Here is a 23,760-nt window from a genome sequence, read left to right on the forward strand (position 1 = left end):
GGGTGTGAATACGCCACCACCCTGAGCAACATAAGTTACATCAACTTAAGCGTCAGTGTGGACAGCACTATGAGAAGCTCTCCCACTGATGTAGCTACTGCCTCTTGCGAAGGTAGTTTTATTATGCTGATGGGAGAGCTCTCTCCCATTGGCATAGAGCGTCTTCATCAGACATGTTACAGCAGTGCAGCTGCGCCGCTATAGCACTTCTAGTGTAGACTAGCCCTTAGTCTTTTAGATTTTCTCCATACATGTTTGTGCTATTCTTTTTTACTCTTTAGAAATTTTTCCACATTTCCATTTTTTGTATGATTCCTTTTTGATTTTCAGGTAATTAAAGAAAACCTGATGCAGCTATACTGACCTCTTACTAATCTGCCTATCTTTCCTTTGTATCAGGATAGTTTGCTCTTGTGCCTTAAATACTGTCTCTTTGAGAAACAGCCAAGCTCTCCTAATTCCTTTTTCCCTCAGATTTTCTTCCATGGAACCTAACAGTTCTCAGAGTTTGTTAAAGTCTGCTTTTTTAAAGTCTATTGTCTTTATTCTGATGCTCTGATTCCTCCCTTTCCTTAGAATCACATCATCTATTGTTTCATGATCACTTTCACCCAAGTTGCCTTCCTCCTTCAGATTTGCAACCAATTCTTCCCTGTTAGTTAGAATCAAGTCTAAAATGGCTGACCTTGGTTACTTTTTCCACACTCTGAAAGAAGACGTTATCTTCAACACATTCAAATAACTTTTTGGACAATTTGTGTTTTGCCGTATTACTTTTTCCAACAGATATCTGGATAGTTAAAGTCCCCCATTACTTATCAAGTCTTGTGTTTTGGATAGTTCTGTTATTTGTTCTAGAAATGCTTCATCCACCTCATCCTCCTGATTTGGTGGTCTATATTAGACCCTCTACCATCATTTTGCCCATATTCCCCCCCCCCTTTTATCTTCACCCAGAGACTTTGAACTGGTCTGCCTCTCACCTCCTTTTAGACATCAGATCAAGTGTATGCATTCTTGATGTACAATGCAGCACCTCCTTCCTATTTTCCCTGACTGTCCTTCCTGAACAAGCTATACCCCTCTATGCCCATATTCCAGTCATGAGATCTATCCCACCAAGTCTCTGTGATGCCAATTAAGTCATAATTTTCCTTGTGTACTAAGACTTGCAGTTCTTTCTGTTTATTCCCCTTTTGGGTATAGACATCCTATGACCCTACTGTAATTTTCCACTTTCCCAAAACTTCCAGCCCTCTGTCAAGGTCACCATTTTTTATACTTACCTGTGGACTTTTGTAACCTGCCCCCTTTGAACTTAATTTAAAGCTCTCCTCACTAGGTTGGCGAGTTAGTGTCCGAAGGTGTTGTTCCCTTTCTACATCAGGTGGACCTCCAACATTTCCCAGCAGTCCTCCTTGACAGAATGGCATCCAGGCTCAAAGAAGCCAATGCCCTCCTATCAACTCCATCTATGCAGCCATGCATTCATCTCCATGTTGCATCTGTCTCTGCCTAGTTCCTTAACCTCAACTGGCAGAAAGGACAAAAGCACCACCTGCACCGCTGACTGCTTCACCCTCATTCCCAGAGCCCTGTAGTTACTACTGATCTGCTCAGAATCACACCTGGCAATATCATTAACATAGATCTATCCTTAATTTTCCTTCCAGCAGAATCAACCTTTGAACCAAAATATTGAGCCATTTGCACCACAACATTCTGAAATGGAGGGAAGAAAGGGGGTGGTGAAAGGAAAATGTAGAAAGAAAATGGATACATGATGGGAAAATGGTACCTGACTCAGCTAGTGAAGTTGAAATAAGCGTGCAGTTAACGGACCTCTAGTCCCTGAAACATTTGTGATTCTACTTTCTGGAGAACATAAACATTTCTGAAAAATGTTCATCTCCCAGATTCCCTGCTGATATTGAGAGTTATAGCCCAAAGGCAAACATTTCACAAATAATTAATAAATACCCCTTAGAAAATGAAACTCAGTCTTGTATTAGAGACTGAAGAGATTTTTCATACAACAGGATATACCCACAACTCCACTGTGTGGGAATCAGCAAGTAGCTGACTGCCATTCACAATAAGTAGCAAGTACCTGCCATTGGTAACTTATGCGTATTCTCCTGTGCCCTCTTGACTGTACGTGGCTTAAAGCTAGCAATGGAAAAAGAGAAGACCTAATATACCTAAATACAAGACTGTTTATTTATTATCTTATCATTCTGGTCCACTCAAAGTCAAAGATGTTCTATGTACTGTCTTGGTGTTATTCAGCTATGCAAAAGGGATGCCACAGAGAACTAACATAAGAGGTTCAGCATTACCTGTATGCTGCAGAGCTGTGCAACATGGGAGGGCTGGAGGGTCAGTGACAACACAGATCTAACAGCGAAACTACCTCATCTATATGGAAGGGGACTTGAGAGACAGGGGCTGAAGGCAGAGCAGTGGGCTATGGTAGTATTGACAGAGCTCTGCTGGTGCTCCCTGAGCTGTGGAATTGAATTCCATTCCTCTGACCCCACAGATACGAGAGATCTACTCTATGTTCATTTACAGCTCTTAGGCGTTGTCTACACACAAAAGTTCCATTTCAACTATCCTGGAATGGGAGAAGAAAAAGCTATACCAGTGGAAGGCACTTTTATATTGGTGTAATTGGATCCAGACCAGGTATTGTACCAGTATAACTATTTTTTGAGTGGGAGAAGAAGGGGGAAATCACACCACTAACCAAAATAGTTATACTGGTGTAAAATCTGTGTGTATACCAGGCCTTAGGCTCTGTGCTCTAAGGCGCCGATTCATCAAGTAACTTTAAGCACCTAAGTAGTCCCACTGGCTTGGGCCTTCCTTAGCTTCTAACTTGACCTGCTAAAAATCAAGCTAAAGCTGTTAAACTGTCTAAACTGGTGTTAACTGGGATTTTCAATTGAGGTAAACCCTCTCACTTGAACTAACTCAAAAGCATCTTTTCTTCTAGTCTAGACAAGGCTTAATGGAGTGGAGAATCAGGTTTATGTCAGGATAACTAAGATGAATATAGCTCTATGACTGAGAAGACTGAGAACAGAGGCTAAGATCTATTGAGAGATCTGTAAAAAGCCTGGAATGTATTTTCTGAACAACTTTAAACAATTTAGTTTGATAATTTTGTTTTGATTGCATTGTCCTATTGTGAGAAAGTGGTGGGTTTGGCACATGAAATTTAAAGAGTTTTGCAAAAAGTCAGAGTCCTGAATGGAAATTTTTGTGTGTGTCAATATCCTACAGTTGTGTGTGTGTGTGTTTTTTTTTTAAAGAAGTGTGTAACTGCATTTTGATTAACTGTATATTTGGAGGTGACTTTAAGGAAGTAGAGAATTATTTTTTATCTTTGCCACATTGTTTATGGATTGGTAATCAAGATTTGTGTATTCATAATAGTCAACTTCTCCTTGGTTATATTCTGAGGTGGATTTCCCAGCACAGCTCACCATATAATTTTCCTATTTTGAGGATTTTTTCTTATTTAAATCCTTAGTATTATAAATTCTAATTTGTTTTTTAAACATTTTTAACTGCTTTATGGAGTCTTCTTTGCTTTTCATTTATGTCTCCTAAAAGAAGACTGAAGTCAGAGAGGGAGGAGCGATAGAAAAATTCATATCATGACAACAAAAGAGATTAGGTTCTCTCTCTCTTCCCAATCCCCTTTACAGTCTCTGCTAGCCATTATTGTTTTTGAGGCAATTCAATTAGCTGATCAGAGATCTACCTCTAAACAAATGGTAATAGAGGCCACTTCAAAAGTTTTACTAGACACAATTCTAGTACCTATTCAATCTAAATTTGAATCAAAGTTGGATTTGGTCTCATCAAAGATGTTAGATTTAGAACAAAGAACCACCACAGTTGAAAAAATGCTAAAGATCTAGCAGAGAAGATTAACAGGGCACAGGTGCAAAATGAGAGTTCTAAACCTCTAGCAGGGATTTAATAAAAGATAATACTTTTGTAGATTGAAAAATAGAGGTAATGAAAAAGTCTATATAATCTACTAATAAAAGGATATTAGGCATTCTGGAATTTACAGGGGAAAGAGTTATTTTGAAAGAATTTCTTGTTTGTTCAATCTCACACCAAATTTGATCCCACTGCCCAGCTTTTACATATTCCATAAACCTCGCAAGTCTTTCATAATTTATTCATTGTCTGTTTCATCTGTCTCAGATGGCATAATCACAATGGCTCTGATATTCCTGTATGATGTGGAATGTATTATGACTACAGCATGCAGAAGAAAAGGGAACATTTTTTTTTAAACAAAAAGATCTTTTTTTTCCCTTTCTGATATTTGTTGAACTACTCAAAACCAGAGAAGAAAAGTATTGGTACAGAAGCCTAAATTCTTGTTAGACTTTCAAGCTTCCATTAGACTTTTCTACTGTGTTTGTACATCATCTATCACCATATGGGACACTGGTCCATGACTGAAACTCAGAGGTGCTACTGCAATACAAATAATAAATAGTAATTGTAAAAGTACAGCTTTTTTGCATTGATGATGCCAATGTCATCTCATTAACACATTTAAGCAGAAGTCTTTAAGGGTACTGAGGACAATATGCTCATCCTCTTTTATCACACCTTCTACTTCTTGTGTCATGTCACTACATACAGACCCATTATTCCTGGATGTAGAGCTTGCAGATGTGATCCTGCTCACATTGAAGTCAAAGGGAGCATCATCATTGTATTCAATAGAAACAGGATCAGACCCCAACATCCTGAAGAGATATCACCCATGTGGCTCCTGCTTTTATGCTAAATAAACCAAGGAACCAATGACACTTTTTGACATTAATATATGAAGATATACCTATCTCATAGAGCTGGAAGGGACCTTGAAAGGTCATTGAGTCCAGTCCCCTCCCTTCACTTCACTAGCAGGACCAAGTACTGTCCATGACAGTTTTTTTTTTTTTCTTTTGCCCCAGATCCCTAAATGGCCCCCTCAAGGATTGAACTCATGACCCAGGGTTTAGCAAGCCAATGCTCAAACCACTGAGCTATCCTTCCCCCCATGCTAGTTTAGTTCATAAATACCTTTTAAAAAACAAAACAAAACTAAAGCTCTCAAATGCAAATTGATAAATCAGCTCAAAATATTACTTCAAAACAAAAATCTCTGCACTATTCTAAAATATCATTTGCCTTGCACCAAATGCACATATCTTTGCAAAAAGTTCAAACTCTCCAGCTGTCAAAATGAGATTTATTTCTGATATGTACCACAGGGAAAGCTGGAAATTCAATTTTCTATTATCTTTGGCTTTGAAATCCAAAGTAATGCTTTGAGATTCCCTGAGGAGGAGAGCTATTTAGCTTGTTTCTTTCTCTGCTTTGTGATAGGTATTAACAGGGCTATCTAAAATACCATCTGTAGCTAGCCAAACATATTTGCATTTAGTTGCACACAATCCAAGATCTCTGTTTTTGCTATGTTGTTGCTCACTTTTTGGCTAAGCTAACCACAAACATTTTTCACATAGTTGTAGGTGGGTTTTTTTTAAGTTTAAGGTGAACTGAAAAGTTTTTTTGAAAAAGTGGCTGAGATCCTAAACCAGTAACATATTATTTCTGGAGGCAAAAATTTCCAATAATTCCCCATTAAAGAAAAATGTCTAGAATCTCATTCTCCTTTGCTTTCCTGAAAAGTCATGAGGTTTCTGTGTTTGGTCTAAAAAACCACTGAAAGTAGGGCATTTTGCTGCATTGGCTTCTTTGCTTTAGATGCTAGGGATCTCTCCAGATCTTTGCAAAGGATCTCAACTCAGTGAGATCTTTCCTTTGTCAATAAAGATCCCTGGCACATTTTAAAAGTTATAGGGATGCTTGTCTCAATGGGAGCAGGGGAAGGAAATATCTGCAAGGTTCACTCTGTGAATATTTCACCTCAACTCAGCTTTACATATATGTAGCCATTAATTCTCTTACTAATAAAATGCAGGCACCTTTGTGGTGAAAAAAAAAGCAAATATAATAAATTGCAGCCTTTCAGCACCAGTACATTTTTATGTAATACAATATTTTGGAGGTGGAGTATAGAAGGAAACAGTAACTCATCCAACTGGAGAGATGCAAGATATAAATCTGTGAATTTGGGCAAGACACTGGGTGCAACTGTGCCCCATGATTTTTCAGGCAGAGATTCCCCTCTGTGTATGGGTCACTCCTCTCTCACATGGCAACAGGACAGTCAGCCATCTGTGTAGCAGAGTTCTTACTACTGTCCAGACCCCAAGCAGAACACTTTGTTAGTCTGGGGATTCGTGAGTGTCAACAAGCTGGAAATGAGTGGGCTGCCAACAGCCCTGCAAAGAGTCTTCAGGAAAATTAATATATCCTCAAGTTATATTAACTTTCTGAAGCCCCCACCCTGTGATTGAAATCCCTCTTTAAGTGGAGCACTTTGAACAGTCACCAGTAGGAGAAACCACAGCTGCCTGGTTGCAATACAGCTACATTGCCAGGAAGTAGGAGGAAGAGCTGTCAGGACACAGATCGCATATGGGATGGGGCCTTTGCACAGATGGTCCTGCCTCTCACTGTATCTGTAAGATAGTGGACAGGTTCTACAGCCTGTTCTATGTAGGGGTTGGGAGGGTAGACCTGGCACCTCAACACAACAAGTACGGAGAAATATTCGCAGCTATTTCCTTCCCCTGCTCCCATGGAGACAAGCATCCCTATAACTTTTAAAATGTGCCAGGGATCTTTATTGACAAAGGAGAGATCTCACCAAAAAGATGGCACCCTCAATAACATAATGCCTATTAGTGACAGGCAAGGGCATTGCTTCCATACTCATTTAGAGCCACTGTTTGCATCATCAACACTGCTTTTGACATCTTCCTGGGTTTTCCTAATCCAGAAAAGTGTCATTCTAGAGAAGGCTAGAACCTTATAGAATCTGAGGTTTGACATTCATAAGAGAAAAATTCAGTAAAGGTCATTGATTCTCATGTTGTTTGCTTGAGACCAACTGGTGCACATTTTATTGGGGGTTCCTTTTTCCATGTGGAGCTGATTAGAAATAATAAATCATTTATATCCTTTAGAACATGTCTGGATCATTTAGGTTACATTTGATGATGAACAATTCTGTATCATTTGCAGTTGGCCTGCCACCAAAATTACACTAAGTGCTTCTTTGTTTTTGTTGTGAGAGTCCTTGACAGAACAACAGTTTTAAAACGTAGCCTTTTCCAATAAGGAAATAAAGATGAGGGGTAGGGATTTATATTCTTCATTAGCCTGACAAAGAGGGCTGAATCCTGATGCGCACTCAGGCCCCTTACTCCCTCAGAGTAACTATAGCCACCCTAAATGATCCTGGGAATGGTCAGGTGGGCACAGTATGGCGCAGCTTCTCAGCCATGGAGCAGCCACTCATCCATTCAATGGGTGAGTCCCACTAAAGCAGAGATAAGCTTCCCACCACCCTGACAAACCTTCCACAGGTTTCAGCCCCCAAGTCTCCCATGCAGATGTCCTACAGAAGCTACTGCAGCTTTGGAGTTGCAATAAACAGGAGCAGCCTGGGGAGACAAGAGCCTCAAGGAATGTGTGGTCCCCAAAATCTTATCTAGTGTAAGTGGTGGGAATGGTATTGGAGGAGTCTGTCCTTCTGGACTCTGAACCCATTTGTTTGTTGGTTGATGGGCTGTTTCCTGCCATTCAGTACTGTCAGCTGGTACTCAGGGAGAGGACACCACTTGGTCCCCTCACTGTGTGTCCAATTTAGACTCCCCGCTGTCAGTTTAGCTGGAGCTCAGGGATGCAGGAGGTGTATTTTTTCACTGCAGTGTCACTTCCCGGAAACCCCCTTGCAATACATAGCATGGGGAGAAGAGAGTCTTGGATTCCACCACCAGGGATGGAGAGAAGCAGCTGCTGACAGCTTGCTGGCCGTTGGTGAGGAGGGCCCCCATCCCACCTCATGACTGCATGCAATATTGCCTGTGGGTGCGAAGGCTGGGCAGTCTGCAGAGTTTTGGCAGGTCTCTGCAAATGCTGAGTGTGCGTCAATCAGGATTTGTCCAACAGATTTTTAGATTGTTAAAATGATGACCATGGGTCTGATCCTGTGAGTTGCTGGATACCTCACATGTCCAACTCACAAGGTAGCTACAGTGGAATGAATTCAGGAAGGAGAGGTAAAAGGGCAAGGATTAGGAACACAAAAATAAATCATTCTGTCTGATCTTTTCTTTGGCTTGTGGAGGCAATTTTCAAAGAAACAGTTTGAATGGTAGAGGTTATACTCTTGGGTGTTACTAAATGTAATGCCTGCACAGACTTTGTGATGTTAAAATAAATAAGGCAGGCTGGCTAGCTTTTACTGAAATATCTGAAGGATTCACATTTATAGAAATAGCCTCTAGAATGTAGTAGGGATGAAACCAATAAGGTTTATTGAAATAATTCGAAGCATGCTATGAGATTTAATAGAGGATGATATCTCTTCCATAGAATTTTAAAACCAATGTATATAATTTAATAGAGAATTATATCCTTGTTATAGAATTCTATAGGTTGATTTAAAAATTCTATAGAAACATAACATTCTCTTTTAAATCCTATTGGATTTTTTCATACAGCCTAGTGCTTTTTACCTCTCTGGATGAAAGATCAACCTTCCTATTTTTTTTTAATTTGATGTTCAAAGAAAACCCCTGCTTCCCTGCGTTAAATTGGTGAAGGGTCAGAATTTAAAATACCTAAGGTTACTTTAGCCTGAGATCTGTATTTCTAAATACAAAGTGTGAAAGGTAAGATAGAGGCACAATGAAATGTCCTTTTGTATATTAAAAAAACATGAAAGGTCTTTGCAGACATATCCTGAAAAGAGATTTTGCAGGTTTTTATTTCCAAACATAACAAAATAACAAAAACAAAACAAGTTTCTTAGAATAATGACTAAGCCATAGTAGTATGGTGTCCAGAAGATTAAGACAATCTACCTGTGAAGAACTTAGATACTACAATGATGGGCGCAATAGAAAATCCCCAAAATAGATATATATGGTAGATGGCTTGACCTGTGTAATCACTGTGACCATTTAACAGCAGTATTTGAACAAGAAAGAAATCGTAGAGACTGGCGACAGGCTAGCACATAGGAGAAGAGGAGGGGTGGGATATTCATAGACCTATAAGTTGCTCCTAATAAAAATAAATAGAGGGATTTTCTGCAGCTTCCCAGCAGTAAGGCCCTGATCCAAAGTCCATTAAAATCAATAGGAATCTTTCCACTGACTTCAATGGCCTTTGGATCAGGACCTAATTATACATGAGTCAGTACACTGAGTTTGATCCTGCAGCTCTTGTTGTCATGAGTAATATTGATACAAGTAATTCATCTGACTTCACCAGGACTATCGAGCGAGGAAGGGTTGCAACATCAACACTTAAGCAGAAACAAATTTGGCACAGGACATTTCCTGGAGATTAATGACTGGCTAGGAATAGTTGATGGTCTGAAGCACAGCCAATCATTAATTTTAATCCCCAGGAAATGTCCTGCTGCAAGGTCATTATTGCTATAAGATAAAAATGGAGAAAAAAAACAATGCTACATTGATTTTGTTTTAGTGATCCAATTCAAATTGACATGCAGAGATAATTTCTAGCTAATGAAAGTCCTGTACATTTGCCAGTCAGAGTGGTTAAATTGATAGTAGTGAACATCTACACTATGGCCAAGATTTTCAAAAGCAGAAGCCTAAATTAGTCTTTTAAATCCATATGTGGAAACCTGCCTGATTTTCAAAAGTGCAGAGCATGCAACAGCTCCCACGGACCTGAGTAGCTGTTATTAATTATTATTATTATTTGTATCAAACCCACATGTGTGTTAAGCAGTTCGCAAAACAAAGAGTGGGGAAAAATTCCTGCTCCCAAAGACCTTACAATCTAGAATTCAGACATGACAGAACAAGCAAAGGTGAGAACAAACAGGAGGGAAATGGGGAGAGGAAGGACAGGATCACATCAATAGAATCATGTGGTTGTGCCTAATAATTCATGTATATTTTGGGGTGAGTAAAAACTGCTTTAGTTATTTTTTTAACATAATTGCTATTTATTTCTTGTTTTCTTCCCATAAGAAATGAAGTTTTAGATGTTTGAAGAGGTAATAGTGGTGGCTTGACAAGTAAATTATTCAAAAGTGAATACTATTAACTATTTCACTTAAGTACATTAGTTGCCAAGGCAAATATTAGGTCACATAGGTCAAACTAACTTTTTTACTTAACAGACCAACTCTATGTTTGCATTCAGACCCATAGCTGCTGGCTTTTGTGGCAAAAAATAAGATTTGACTTCTTTTCACTCTTGGTAGCCTTACAAAGCCATCATAGGTCTGGGAGAATGAGCTGGATTCTTTTCTGGCACATCCATTTTCTACCCATTGTTTACTGAATTACAAGTGTAGAATTTTTATTACTGATTTTGATATATGAGCTAGAAAAAAAATAAAAACATGACTTGATTTTCCAATCCCAGAGTGTCAATGTTGTAGAACGTTTAGTAAAGATCTGTAGAACTCTCCATGTGTCTGCTTTACAAACCTCTTGGAATGCAGAAGATCTGAAGCCCTGATTCTGAAGTGTCTCTCTGAAGAAGTTTGAACATAAACTTGGTAAGCCATAGCAACAGAATATGAAATCAGATAGTTATTTTCACATGCTTCTCCTTGACACAGCCTAACAGTCATTACTATATTTATGGGCAAATCAGGGTTATAATCCTTGTCTATTGACGTCAATGGGAGTTTGATATTTGCACATGCAGATAGTCATTATGGTGCCTAGCTAGTGATCTGTACATTAAATTAGTGTGGTCTATCACAGTAATTACATATGCATTATGTACATTAGTTGCCAAGGCAACTAGACATGCAGGTCACAGACATTTTTGCATGTGCAAGTAGGTTTCTACTTTTTGAAAATTTAGCCCAGTCATTTAACTCTGGTTAAACTCTGTTAAATGAAACAAAAAATGTGGCTAGACTTTCTAAGAAATCCATTTAGAAGCCAAGACTGTTCAATTCCAATTTGTAAGGAAAAATCATGCCAGGATGGATATGAAGTCATGGAAGAAAACATGGGGACTGTGATAGAGATGGTGGGAACACTGAAGGAAGCTTCCTCAGATATAATTTAAGATGAATGCAATAAGCACTAAGCAACACTGTATTAAATAGTATTGACTAAATATTTATTTTACTAACATGGATTAACTACTATATACTGCCAAACATTATTGAGTTATTTGCTACAGTAATTACATGATCTGATTTTTAAAAGAGCCCAGCACCTACAGCTCCCAAATTAGAACACGGATTTAGAAAGCCCTCCTTCTGAGACTATTCTAATGAGAGGATTCTAAGTTCCTTTTTGGTACATGTTATATGGCGCAAGACTTGCAATGGGGAAGAATCATGGACAATGGTATACAGAGGAATCAGATAGGCCTGGGAAACATATGAAGTAGGGCTAGGCAAACAGGTTCTAGCTAAATAAAAACTGGCTGATCATCAATCTTACTTCTGAATCTTTATTGAGGCCTGTATTGGGGTTCAGTTAAGAAGTTAATGTGATTCTCCCTAACCCACTTTTCTGCAGCAATCCTCTACGTAGCCTCTAGTAACTCCTACCTTTAAAAATGAGTTCAGGAATCCCATTTGTGTCTAGGCCCAAGTGCCTCCACCTTGAATTTCTGTATACTCTAGCACGTGACGTGATTGGAATAGTTAAACCAGAGTGTGCAGTAGCACAGATGGAGCTATGGACCTACAAACTTATCTTTAAGGATGGGAGAGGAAAATGGAGGGGTTGTGGTGGGGGAGAAGGGGAAGAGTTTACAAGCTGTGGTAGGTGATATATCAAGCTTCTGGAGGATGGAAGGCCTGCCTCACAGGTAGGTGGAGATGGGACCTGAGTTGGGTTTGGGAAAGGAGTTGCAACATTGAGAATATCTGCTTGCTTTGATATTAATAGATTCACATCTATCCTCTTGTATGGCTATTCAGATGAAGGATTCCAAGTGGGTTGCCCCAATATGTTTCCTAATTTACTAGGTATGGTAATAGGACTGGGCACAGTCTGTGACTGACTCTATGCTACTTAAAGGGGCAGACTTTGGCAATTACATAATGCAGCATCTATTAAACGGAGAAGTGCAGCCTCAATTGCATCAACAGAGAGAACCACAGGGCTTCTGTAAGACCAAAAGCAGTGGAGGCTGCTTTCAGGTGGATAGGGACATATGATTTGTGTTCCTAGTATCCTTGTGGTAATGGTATAATTCTAACAAAAACGATAGCCATATTTTTTTTGGCAGATTAAAGGAACAAAGGGTTTGGATTTGTACGATAAACCTTTCTGAGTGCAGAATTAATGGTGTGGATAACAGAGGAGCTAAAAATATGACACTTTCATTTTGCATAATAAGTGTTAACTTGCGAGTCTGGAGAGTGAAATGGAAAGGGAGATTTACTGCTTTAGAGTGATGCAGAGCTGGGTTTATTTTGTTTTTTTTTATTGTGTGAAAAATGTTTGCAATTTAAAAACATACCCAGTAAAATCTGATTTCTTGGTATGTACTATGAAGAGTAATTTAAACGTATTAGGGTGCTTCATATATTTTATAATCACTCAAGTTTGGAAGTGATATTCTTAGAGATTTAAGACCATTTGAGCCATTCACATCTTTTAGGAGCAATTATAACTTTGAAAAACACATGATTGCAGAAGACATACCTTATTGCAGCAGGGAAAAGTCATGTAATTGGAACACACACTTCACAAATAAATACCTGGGTTTGGATTTTTGGAAATCCACCTGAAGGGAGTAGTGGACAAGGTGATACTCAGATTCAAACCAAACCAATATACAGTTATGTTTTCCATCTAGAGGATCACACAGTGAACACATTATGTGTGTGTGTGTGTGTGTGTGTGTGTGTGTGTGTGTGTGTGTGTGTGAGAGAGAGAGAGAGAAAGATGGGGTGGATGGGCAGGGGGAGGAGTGGGTTGCAGATCAATAATGGCTCTGAGTTGATTGTGGATAATCGTATTCTATCTAGTCTCAGTGAATATCCATCCAAAGCCAAGATTGCAATATCTCAATGTTGTCTACATTCCATATTACACGTTAGTTCCACGTTTAGCTTCCCTGTGATATACTGACATCAAAGCCAGGAAGAGAAAATTGACATCCCACACAAGTAGCAGTAAAAACATTTTTCTAATTTTTACATCCTTGCCCAACATGAACTCTGTTCAAGCCCAAACTAGACAGAGAGAGAGAGAGAGAGAGAGAGAGAGAGAGAGAGTTAGTACTTACAGTGCATCCACCAGACAGCCATGATTATTATTGGTATCGCAGTGAAAGCAATCCCTATATGTCACAATCCTTCATGGGACTGTATATACCGTGGCATTAGAATGCAAGCCCTCTCTCAGAGATTGCAAAAAACAAAACAAAAAACAAAAACAAGCAAACCAAAACCAAAGAGAAAGGAGTTCAGGTACAAACAACATTTTTGTGAGTAAAGGAGAACATCTTTTTTTGTTTTGTTTTCTACATCAGAGAAAGAAAAAAAATTATTGGGATACCTTCGGCAAGTGGGTCGAGTGTGTGAATCATAAGCTGAAAGATGCTGTTTCTCATTAGACTGTTGTGGAGAGATGCAGAGCTCCCGCCTCGCTGGAGACGTGGCTTGGTCTGAATGAAAAAAGAAAAAGAATTTAGCCTTTTCTTGAGAATGGGTCCAGTTACACTATGAGCTGTATTCATCTCCCAGTGAAAACATTTCTGATTTCCACCGGTCACATTTTGTACTAAGTAATGTCACGTATACACCCCCTTTCATCCCAAAGGATCCATTGGGATCATTCATCAGTAGACTGGGACTCAGGAGATGTGGCTTCAATTCCTGGTTCTGCCACAGACTCCCCCTGACTTATTGGGCAAATCAACTGACCCCTCTAACTTTGTCCAGCCTAGGATTTAAGGGTGCGTTGTTAGAATGTGTAACTAATATGTTCTAAAAGTCTAGCATAGACAAGGCAGTGTAGACTTTATGTGCTAAATGTGTCAAGTTAAAACCTAAAGGGGATTCTTTTAGGGGAGAGAAAGAGCAGCTGACAGTCATGGCAATCTTTAGTTTCATTGTGGAATGATCTAGCTCTGTCCTGAAGTACACCAGCTTCTCATTTCGAGGGCCTGCAGTCCATTACAGACCATTTGATATAATCAAAACGATGTAGAGAAAGGTTAAAAAAATACCCCATTTATACGATAGCATCTTAGATAGGCCTTAGGTCAGTTATAGTAACAATGTGTGCCTCTGCCTATAGTTTTCTATCAGATGCTGTTGGCAAGGTTGGAGAAAAAATAAAGGACTTTCAGAATGATGCACAGACACACAAAATAACAGAGCTAAAATAAAACATCTTTAATGTATTTTAACAGGCTTATAAACACCTAGAAGAGACTCTCTTTCCTGTGCCAATAATTATATAGTATAACAGCAGCTGCAGTTGTACAGCCATAAGATTCTTAGAGAATACAGCCATTTTGTGGATGGCAATATTCACAAAACATTTCATTTGGTTGGATAATAAATAATAATCAGAGCCAACAATTTGTAAAACTAACAAGCCCCTGACAAACCAATTAAAAAAAACACAGCTGAAGGAAATATTCTGTTTTCAATGAAAGCATGTACAGGGCATATACATTAATTCTTGGTGCCAAATGAAAAATTATAGAAACTGAATACCAGAATTAACTTGTCATTTTAACACTGAAACTTAATTATTTTTAATTGTATAGCAGCATTGGGGGCGGGGGTGGGGAAGGATGATAAGTTTATTAAAATGCTGAAGTGTGCCAAAGCAAAGTAAGATTTGTCTTGCCCACACCTTCCAGAAACAAATGCCCAGACATAAAAATACAAACTGCTGCTTACCGTCAGTGTTTGGTCATCCTTGTCCCCAGCATTAGGTGGCTGCATGCATGGGGGGGAAAAAAGAAATGTCACATGGTGCATGCATACATTTTCAGAGAAGAACATCGAACAATTGAAGAGACAGCTAAACAGCAAGTACTTGTGTACTGAGTGACATAGATAGATTCTATGGGCTAGAATGTGATTTCACAGCTCTGGAACTATGTGATGTTAAAGACCTTAAATATTCTGTAGGTACTAGGTAATAGTGGATTCTTTTGAAAAGTTCAAGCTGAAATGCTCCTGAAACCTCTTATCTTTGCCTCTGATATGTCACTGGATTTCAGGGTCTCAATTATAAACAATGGGATAAATCTTGAAGTCCTCATTTTTTATAGTCTTTAGTGAGGCAAACTCACATTGGCTTTGATGGGAGTTTGCCTGAAGTTGAGTGTAGTAAACTCAGTAAGATCATCAAGGTTGGACCATTATTGATAATGATTCCAAATGATGATCTTGATATCTTAAAAAGAAGTTATGAGTCATTATATAAGCTTATTTTTTTAAACATCTTAATGGGACTCAGCAAAATGCCATGTGGCCCTAATTGACAGGATCAAACAATTAAGTGCAGACAACATGGCAGCAGAGTATTGCCCTCCCATGTACAAGAATCAAGCTCTGGGGTGAATTTTGAAGACATTGCAAACTACAAAATAGGTGACTTGTGTCTCACAGATATTCTTTCACTCTTCTGAGCACAATAATGGCAAGACAGTGACATTTATAGGATGAAAAACTGGGGAAGACTTTGGGTTTCTCTGCAAACAAGTCGACGTAGCGATGCCTAACCAATATTATATGCCTAGGTTGTTGTGACGAACAAAAGATGTATTAGTGATGGTAGCCTGAATGTTTTGTGGCACCACAGAACTATGTGTTTCTATAAATATTTTTGGGAGAATTGTGATAATGGACAATAAACAGAGTCATAATGTTTTCTTAAATCTGCTGAAGCCTACAATACAGTGTTAATTCACCAGAAAATACACACAAAAGCACCAGTGAACTATGATTAATAAAACCCTGCATACTCTACCTGTGTTACAGTCAACCTCATGTGATTATGCCCCTTCCCTCAAAAAGCAGTGTTGTAAATCATTTCCTCCATACTAAGCTTTCTTTCTTTCAGTCAAACAGCTCAACAAATGGTGCTGTATTCTACAGCACAATCCCTAGGGGGAATTATCCAGTGCAATGAGCTCAGCTTTTTGACACACATCGAGATTAACTGTTAACACGCCTTTTCAGTTAGCGAATTTAACCTTGGGGGTTAAGTAGAAGAGAAATAATTATGAGCAAATACTGATACTGAAGCAGTTCATTTTTGTTCCACAGTGAGCAGAGGAAGCACAGGACTTAATTCTTTATGTCCAAAATGTCCCCAGCTGAGAACATCAATTTGAAGAAATGATTATGTGAGAAAAGACTATCTTTTGGTCTGTAATGGATTCCCCCCTATCTCTCAAGCCAGGCTGACTCAGTGCAAACAACAACTGGGAAATAGCACCTGGGGAGAGAGCTTTTATTAGAACTTAAAAGAAAAGGAAAGAAAAGAAAAGAAAATTTCTGCAGTAAAAGGTCAACAAAATATGCTCATTTATCTTTAGACGGTATTTTGATGAGTATTGTTTAATAATGGTGTGTACATATATGTATAAATATATATATTATAAAAAATATATATGTACACATATATTATTCACATATACTTTCAGGGGTTGTTATTGTATAATTCCTTCCCCACAAATCTGATCTGTGTTCATACTGGGGAAAATTCACTCTAAGGTGAAATTTTCACCTAAACAGGGATCAGCCCAAGACCACTTAAGTAGCTCTTAAGCCCCCAAAATAGTCTCATTGAGTTCAGTGGGTCTAATCATGTGAGTCAAGTTACTCTTATGTGTAAGTGTTTGAAAGACTGGGTCCTTAATACGGATGATAAAAATGATCAACAAAGGCTTTGGTATTTGAGGAGATATGTGGTCCAGTCCATATCTTGCATTTTGAAAAAAGATCCAACCAAGGATGAGAAAATATTACTGAGTTTTAGCCACTTATTGGACATGATCTTGCAAGGTGCAGAGCACCCTCAACTCCCATTAAAGTCAATAAGAGCTGAGAATGATCAGTACGTCTCAGAAGCACCTACCACTTTGTAGGATCAATACATAATCCTATCCAACACCCCTTCAAATCAGTGGAAAGACTACCAATGGCTTTAATGGGAGCTGGATCAGGTCAGGTAGGTATATTAAGATAAACAACTACCTTGCTTAAAAGAAAATTTATAGCCTGTACATTTTAATTTGTACAAGATAATCATTGAAGTAAATAGAAATACTGGATTTTGGCAATACATATTCCATTTATATTTTTAAAAAATATTTCAGTAGGATGGAAATACACTTCTGAAATGACAAAGGTATTCTCTCTTTCTACTACAGCAATATGAAGTATAAAACTGTTAAATGGATATTTTTTCAAATGTGGTAAATAATATATTTGTTCCTGTGCTGAAACCTTGTATATCAAGTTGCATTGCAGAAGAAATATTCATGACAAAAATATAAATAGACGTTTAGGAAGAAGATGCTCACACAAACATTAACAGCAGAAATGCAAATAGTGGGCCCACATTTGAATTACTGAACACCATCAGTTTCCATGGACTTCAGTGGTAGGTAGGACATTTCACATCTTGCAGGATTGGATCCAGTGTCTCTAAGTCTTGTACAACTGAGCATACTTTTTGGGCTTGATCCTGCAAATACTTATACACATGACTAACTTTATTCACATCAGTGCTCCCACGGAGCTCAGATATTTTTGTTAATTATTTAAAAACCTCTTAATCTATTTTATATTAATTATAAACTCTTTAATACTGCAGTGCAAGCACAATTAGTTCAAATTGATGACTGACATGAATAAAGCTTTTTATAAACTCCAAATGATATCAAACAGGCTATCTGTATTTGTGTTGTACAGCATATGAGCCAAAAAACAAAAATCTAATGGAAAACGATTACACCAATATAATATTTCTGTTTGAAAAAAATATTTTTGAATTGACTACTAGTGTTAATGTTAAAGAGACACTGTCAACTAAAAATCACATATTGCATAGAAGCAAATTTTATTATTTGTTATCATAATGTCTTAAAATCAAATATATTTGTCACTACTTATGCCCTATTTTTACCTTTTTGTTTTTTGTGGGTTTTTTTTAGTTTGGACAATGAAAAATCAGCTAATCCCATTTTTCTTTTGTTTTCAGCCAGTTTCACATTCAGGTTCTCAGTGCTGCAGCATTTGGATTTTGAACACTTCAGGAGAATATTTACATTCAAAAATATTGTTTTCATTGGATTATCCTAATTGGAGAAGCCTATTTTTATTAGTCTTAGGTTTTATAAAGTTTATGTATTTAATATAAAATTTAAAATTTGGCCCAAATTTAAATCGATTAAGTCCCTTTAAACCAACTCTGAATACAGTTTTTTGTACATAGCTAGAATGATATTAATCTTTTCTTTAGAAAACAAACGTTCTGTACAGGAATGTGTGCACTTGTATCAGGACAATCACCACATATTAGCTCCTTTTTAAACTGCTATTTCCATCCTTTTGTTTTGACTTTTTAATTTCTGCATTGCAGATAGTTCTAGAACAGATACTAGGAGATGAGCACCATACTCCTTGTAATTCCACATCATAATTAACTTACAGCTGTTGATAGTTTTTATAGTATTGCAAAATACATACAATTGCATTGTGATATAGTATCCAGTGGACCATACCTTATTGTGCTTACACAATAGTATTCTTGTATCTTCATATCCATATGATGGTTAAATCTGCAAGGTTTTTCATAGCTGACCTTAGAGCCCCGAGCATTTATTTCAGGAACAATCCCATATCTTTCCTGCTTGCTATTAAGGCTGGAATATTGGAAGCCCTCCAATACCTATCCCTATGTCTACACTACCACTTATGTTGGTATAATTTATATTGCTCAGGGGTGTGAATAATCCACCCCCCTAGCGACATACGTTACACCAACAGAAGCTCCAGCATGGACAGCACCTTGTTGGTGGGAGAGCTTCTCCCACTGACCTAGTTACTGCCACTCATTGGGGGTGGATTAATTAAGTCAATGGGAGAGCTCTCTCTCGTCGGCTTATAATGGCTACATATTTCATAGATAAAGCTTTATATCCATTTTTCAATTTTTTTGGTTTAGCCTCTCACTTTAAAAACATCTAAACAAATACCCTTACATGATGCCATAAATACCTTCACCATCTGGTATAACACTGTTTGACAAATATCTGATAGTGATCCATGTAGATATTAAATCTGATACTCAGTGGGTACAGCCTGTCCAGAATGCCAAACTGACGGAGATTATCCATCAACTCTCTCCCTGAAACGCCAACGTTCATGGAACTGATTCAAATTACATAAACTGTTAGCAAATACTTTTCAACAGAGGCACAAGGGAAGGGGAAGAGCAAAAGCATGGCCTTGCTTCCACCTGCCCTTACTCACCTCCTTCTCATGCATTATGGTTAACCAGAACTGTCTATAACTGTGACATAGTTTAGTTAGACCCAAAATTGACATTAAAGTCCATGCAATTCTTTTTTAAAAATAATTTTGATTGTTCTAAACTACAAATAATAAAAATATAAATAATGATTTATTGTACTTTCCCTCTAAGAAAAAACAATGTCCATACACGAGTAACATACTGGCTGGAAATCTGTGCAATGAACAATCTGTGTAATCCACAGATGGCATTGTTCCTCTCAGAAAATATTTTTCCCAAAGAATGGGCCAAATTTTGAAGAATTCTCACCAAACGGCTATATATTCTTGCAGGACTAATGAACTCTCACGAGGATTCTCCCAAAAGCTAAGTGCCCAGGCCTGATGATCAGTATTCTCATAGTTCTCTTTGGTCTAGTAGTTGAGCTGTCAGGGTGAACATCTATCTCTATATTATCTATCTATGCATTTAAACCACACTAAACACCGTCCTATCTGGGCACCATCACTCTCCAGATCTCCATCGTTTGTGGGGATCATTTCCAGGAGTGGGGAGAGAAGATGATGCGGAGGAAGGATGGGGAGCTAGGAAGACAGCAGCTCACTGTTGAACTAGTTGCTCCTGCCACCAACATGCCCACACGATAGCTTGGTGCAAAGTTAATGCACAGTGGATCAGCAAGGAACGTATATGAGTTCCCAACCTACTCATTCAGTGAGGCCTCCTCTAAAGAGGTGTTTGGGGTGCAACAACAGTTGGCAAAGCCATGGAAATAAGGGAAGAGCCAAACTGCCATGGGGTGAGGTGGTGGAAGACAGTTAAAGGGCACAACACCTCCATATGGATTTCTCTGGCTTCCAGTGAGTCTTGGGGAAGCTTCAAGTTTTGGGACCTGAACCCTCTGCCACTCCAGAGAGAAGGGATCGCTCTGGCTTCTAACAGATCTCAGAGAATCTTCAGTTGCTATCCCTTCCAAAATCCATGAGTGAGTTTCTTCTCCCATACACAGGAACAATGAACTCATAAGTAGTTAATGGGGCTGCTCCTGCTTCCCTTGACATCTGTGGGAGTCCTCGTATTGAATTCAGTGGGAGCTGGATTGGGCCCAAAATTTGTACAGAGTTTTGAACATATGTGTAAAATATCACCATCATCAATAAAAGACACCTGGGAACTTCAATTCTTTATCAGATGATATCTTTCCAATTCACTCCAAAATCAAAATCAAGTATGCATCTGGATTTGGTTTAATTTTTTTAGGAATATATGCTTAATGATCTGTGACAATTAGACAATTGTACAGTCCCACTCTTTGTCCCAAACACAAACTAATTACAAATCAGATTAGGCATTCAATTCAGTTCGTTCAGCACCAGGTTATGGTATCAAACAGTGAAAGACAAAAGTGTAATTGGCTTTCAACATCCTTTTTATAGTTCGGACACAAAAATTGGAAACAGCTTTCCAGTAGTGGCCTCACCAATTAAAAGGTAATTATCAAATCCCTGCTCCTATTTGATGGCCAAGGATAGGCTAGTTTTTATGAGCTGTCAGGCGTAATTCAGCTCTTTAGGTGAAAGGATATTATACAAGTTTGACATGTCTTTTCTCTTATCTTAAATATTTTTCAAAACATTATAATAAATTAAAAGAGATTAATGATTTACTGGATGAGCCATCACTGGAAGTAAGGAAAGTACATTATGTGCATTGACTGGTAGAGTATAGTGCATTACAAACTGTATTTAAACTCTGTAATCTGGTTTCTCTGATTATTTTTCTGATATAGAATGTGGGGCCAAGTTAGGGGCTTTACAAAGAAGTTGTGCCAGGTATATTTTATAGGTACATATATTTTTATGGATGTCTTCTTGCATTGCTTTTCATAAGTAGCATATGGCTCATTGCAATTATTCAGGTATCAGTAAGTCACTATTTGTCGGCTCTGAAGAAAATTATAAAAGGCAGTTATTTTAGGATGGAAGGTACCCAAACGTCCTTTAGGCTCCCTTAGACATACTCACTTATTTAAACTCCTTCAGACTCACAGACCACATTCACAGGTGTTCTGTAATTGTGGGTGGGTATCTTCTCAATGATCCTCACATACCCACTCTTCTAATGCCAAAGGGAGTCTGAGTGTAGTTTACATGCCAAAAAGCTGGAAGGTGTAATTTATAATGATCCTAACCTACTTTAACTTAAACCTTCTGCTGAATGCTCAGGGTGAAATCCTGGCCCCACTGAAGTCAGTGGAAGCTTTGCCACCCTCAATACTTAAATTACATAGGATTTCACTCTCAGTATGTAAATTACACTTCCTTAGACTGTTACCTAATTCCCTTAGACTGAGAGTAACTGAGAAGGAGTGTGAGTATGAGGTGTTCTTTCTTACATATCATCCGGTCTAAATTAAACATCACCTGAACGTGGCCTGTTAGAATCTAAAGCAAATCGCTTTGTAGATCTTATTAAGAAAAGAGCTGGAGAAGCTAAAGCTCCCCTTTTTACAGGAGGGCTTCTCAAGGGAGAAAACATCTTTACTCTCTGAACTAATACATTAAGTTTCACAAGGGCTGTTTCCTGAATTTAGCTGAGCTTGCAAGCCTGCTTTACTCACGCCCATCAAGAAATTTCTGAAGCGAATCCTGACCCTGAACAAATATTGAGACAAATTTTCAAATTTGGGTGCATAATTGCATCTGCAAAATGTGTGTACATTTCTGTTTTGTCAGAAGTCCCAGCTCTATGCATATCTAAAGGGTTTTATGCCTTCAAATCAGGTATTTTCTAAATACCAGTTTGTTCATGCAATTACCCAGTGTGTGTGCACAAATTGAATCTTATCATAGATCTATTAAGGAATTGCATCTTTGTTAATTTGAGAATGACAAATAAGTGGCTTAAAGATAAATCAGCTGTTAAATCACATTCTAGTCTGAGGCCAGTTGCTTTAGATCCAAATTTTGAGACATTTTACTCATGTGAAATAGTACCTTACTCTCCCAGTCGGTCGATGGGACCACTCCTGGAGTAAGTACCTACTGAACAGGAATAAGAGTTTAAATCTGGCCCACTTGTCTTAACTGCTCTGAACTTACTAAAAATCTGGTATCCTTGATATTTGGTTTAGGAGAGCAATGTAATAGCACAATAATAAAGGCCCTGTGATTATTTAATTACCATAATGCCAATCATAATCATGTAGTTTCAAGATGTCATTTTAATCTTAATGTTAAGACTTATCATTGAAAAGTTTGTCTCTTTTTTCCCTTTAATTGCAATCTAATATTTTTAAAGACATTGTTACAATTATTATTTAAGTCAATGTCATTTTTGGCAGTTTATAAGAAGGGGAAAAGGAGGGGATTTTTCAAAAATGGGAGACTAAACTTAAGCTCTTATACTGACACTTAGATATGTACCTACCAAATTAGCTGCCTACGAGTATCAGATTAAGTGCATAAATATAAATCTGTACTGGCTAGCTTCAGGTACCCAGATGTGAAAACTAGGCTCATTACTTTTAAAGCATGTTTAATTAATATGCTGCTATTGTATTCATAATATGACAGGTTAAAAATACATTGGAAGAATGTTATTTGAGTGCTTCACTTGTCAACCTAAAAGTTAGGAAATGCCAGAATTAAGGTTTCCTGTGTAACCTTAATTTGGTCCCCTTGTGTTTTAATTACATGATCACATACTGTTTTTTCCATAGGACCCTTATCTCATTCAATGTACAGGATGGATGGTGCTCCGGGTGTAAGGCAGCTGTTCAATATTTCTTATTACTCCCCTAATTTAATGTGTGGCCCTTGGACTGACTTACTCACATGATCCAAAACTTGCAATTTATATGGAATTATTAATTTCCTCATGCTCTTTTCTTTGGCATTCATCTCCATAGTATCCAAGTGTTTCATAAACATTCATGAATTTATCTTCACAACTCCCATGCAAAATGAGAGAGGAGTACTATCCCCATTTTACAGGCAGAGTGACTGAGGCAAGAGGACAAAGTAACTTCACTAATCCAATTTACAGCATCAGTAGCAGAGCCAGCATAACAACTCAGAACTCCTGATTTCCAAACCTGTGTTCATGCTGCCCAACAGCCAGA

At 38.1% G+C, this 23,760-nt stretch overlaps 1 protein-coding gene across 4 annotated transcripts in view; it reads right to left on the reverse strand.

Moving 5' to 3' along the window:
- The window catches only part of SLC24A2 (solute carrier family 24 member 2), a 182,417-nt gene that overhangs the window by 78,725 nt on the left and 79,932 nt on the right, over nucleotides 1-23,760 (reverse strand). For all 4 annotated transcript variants that reach the window (XM_054031332.1, XM_054031330.1, XM_054031331.1 and 1 more), the window contains exons 3-4: nucleotides 15,044-15,082; nucleotides 13,686-13,794 (exon numbers count right to left, since the gene is read on the reverse strand). In XM_054031332.1, the coding sequence (XP_053887307.1) occupies nucleotides 13,686-13,794; nucleotides 15,044-15,082 (148 nt within the window). The remainder of the gene's footprint in view (nucleotides 1-13,685; nucleotides 13,795-15,043; nucleotides 15,083-23,760) is intronic.

Source organism: Malaclemys terrapin, chromosome 6, assembly GCF_027887155.1.
Source record: "Malaclemys terrapin pileata isolate rMalTer1 chromosome 6, rMalTer1.hap1, whole genome shotgun sequence".
Taxonomy (NCBI): Eukaryota; Metazoa; Chordata; order Testudines; family Emydidae; genus Malaclemys; species Malaclemys terrapin.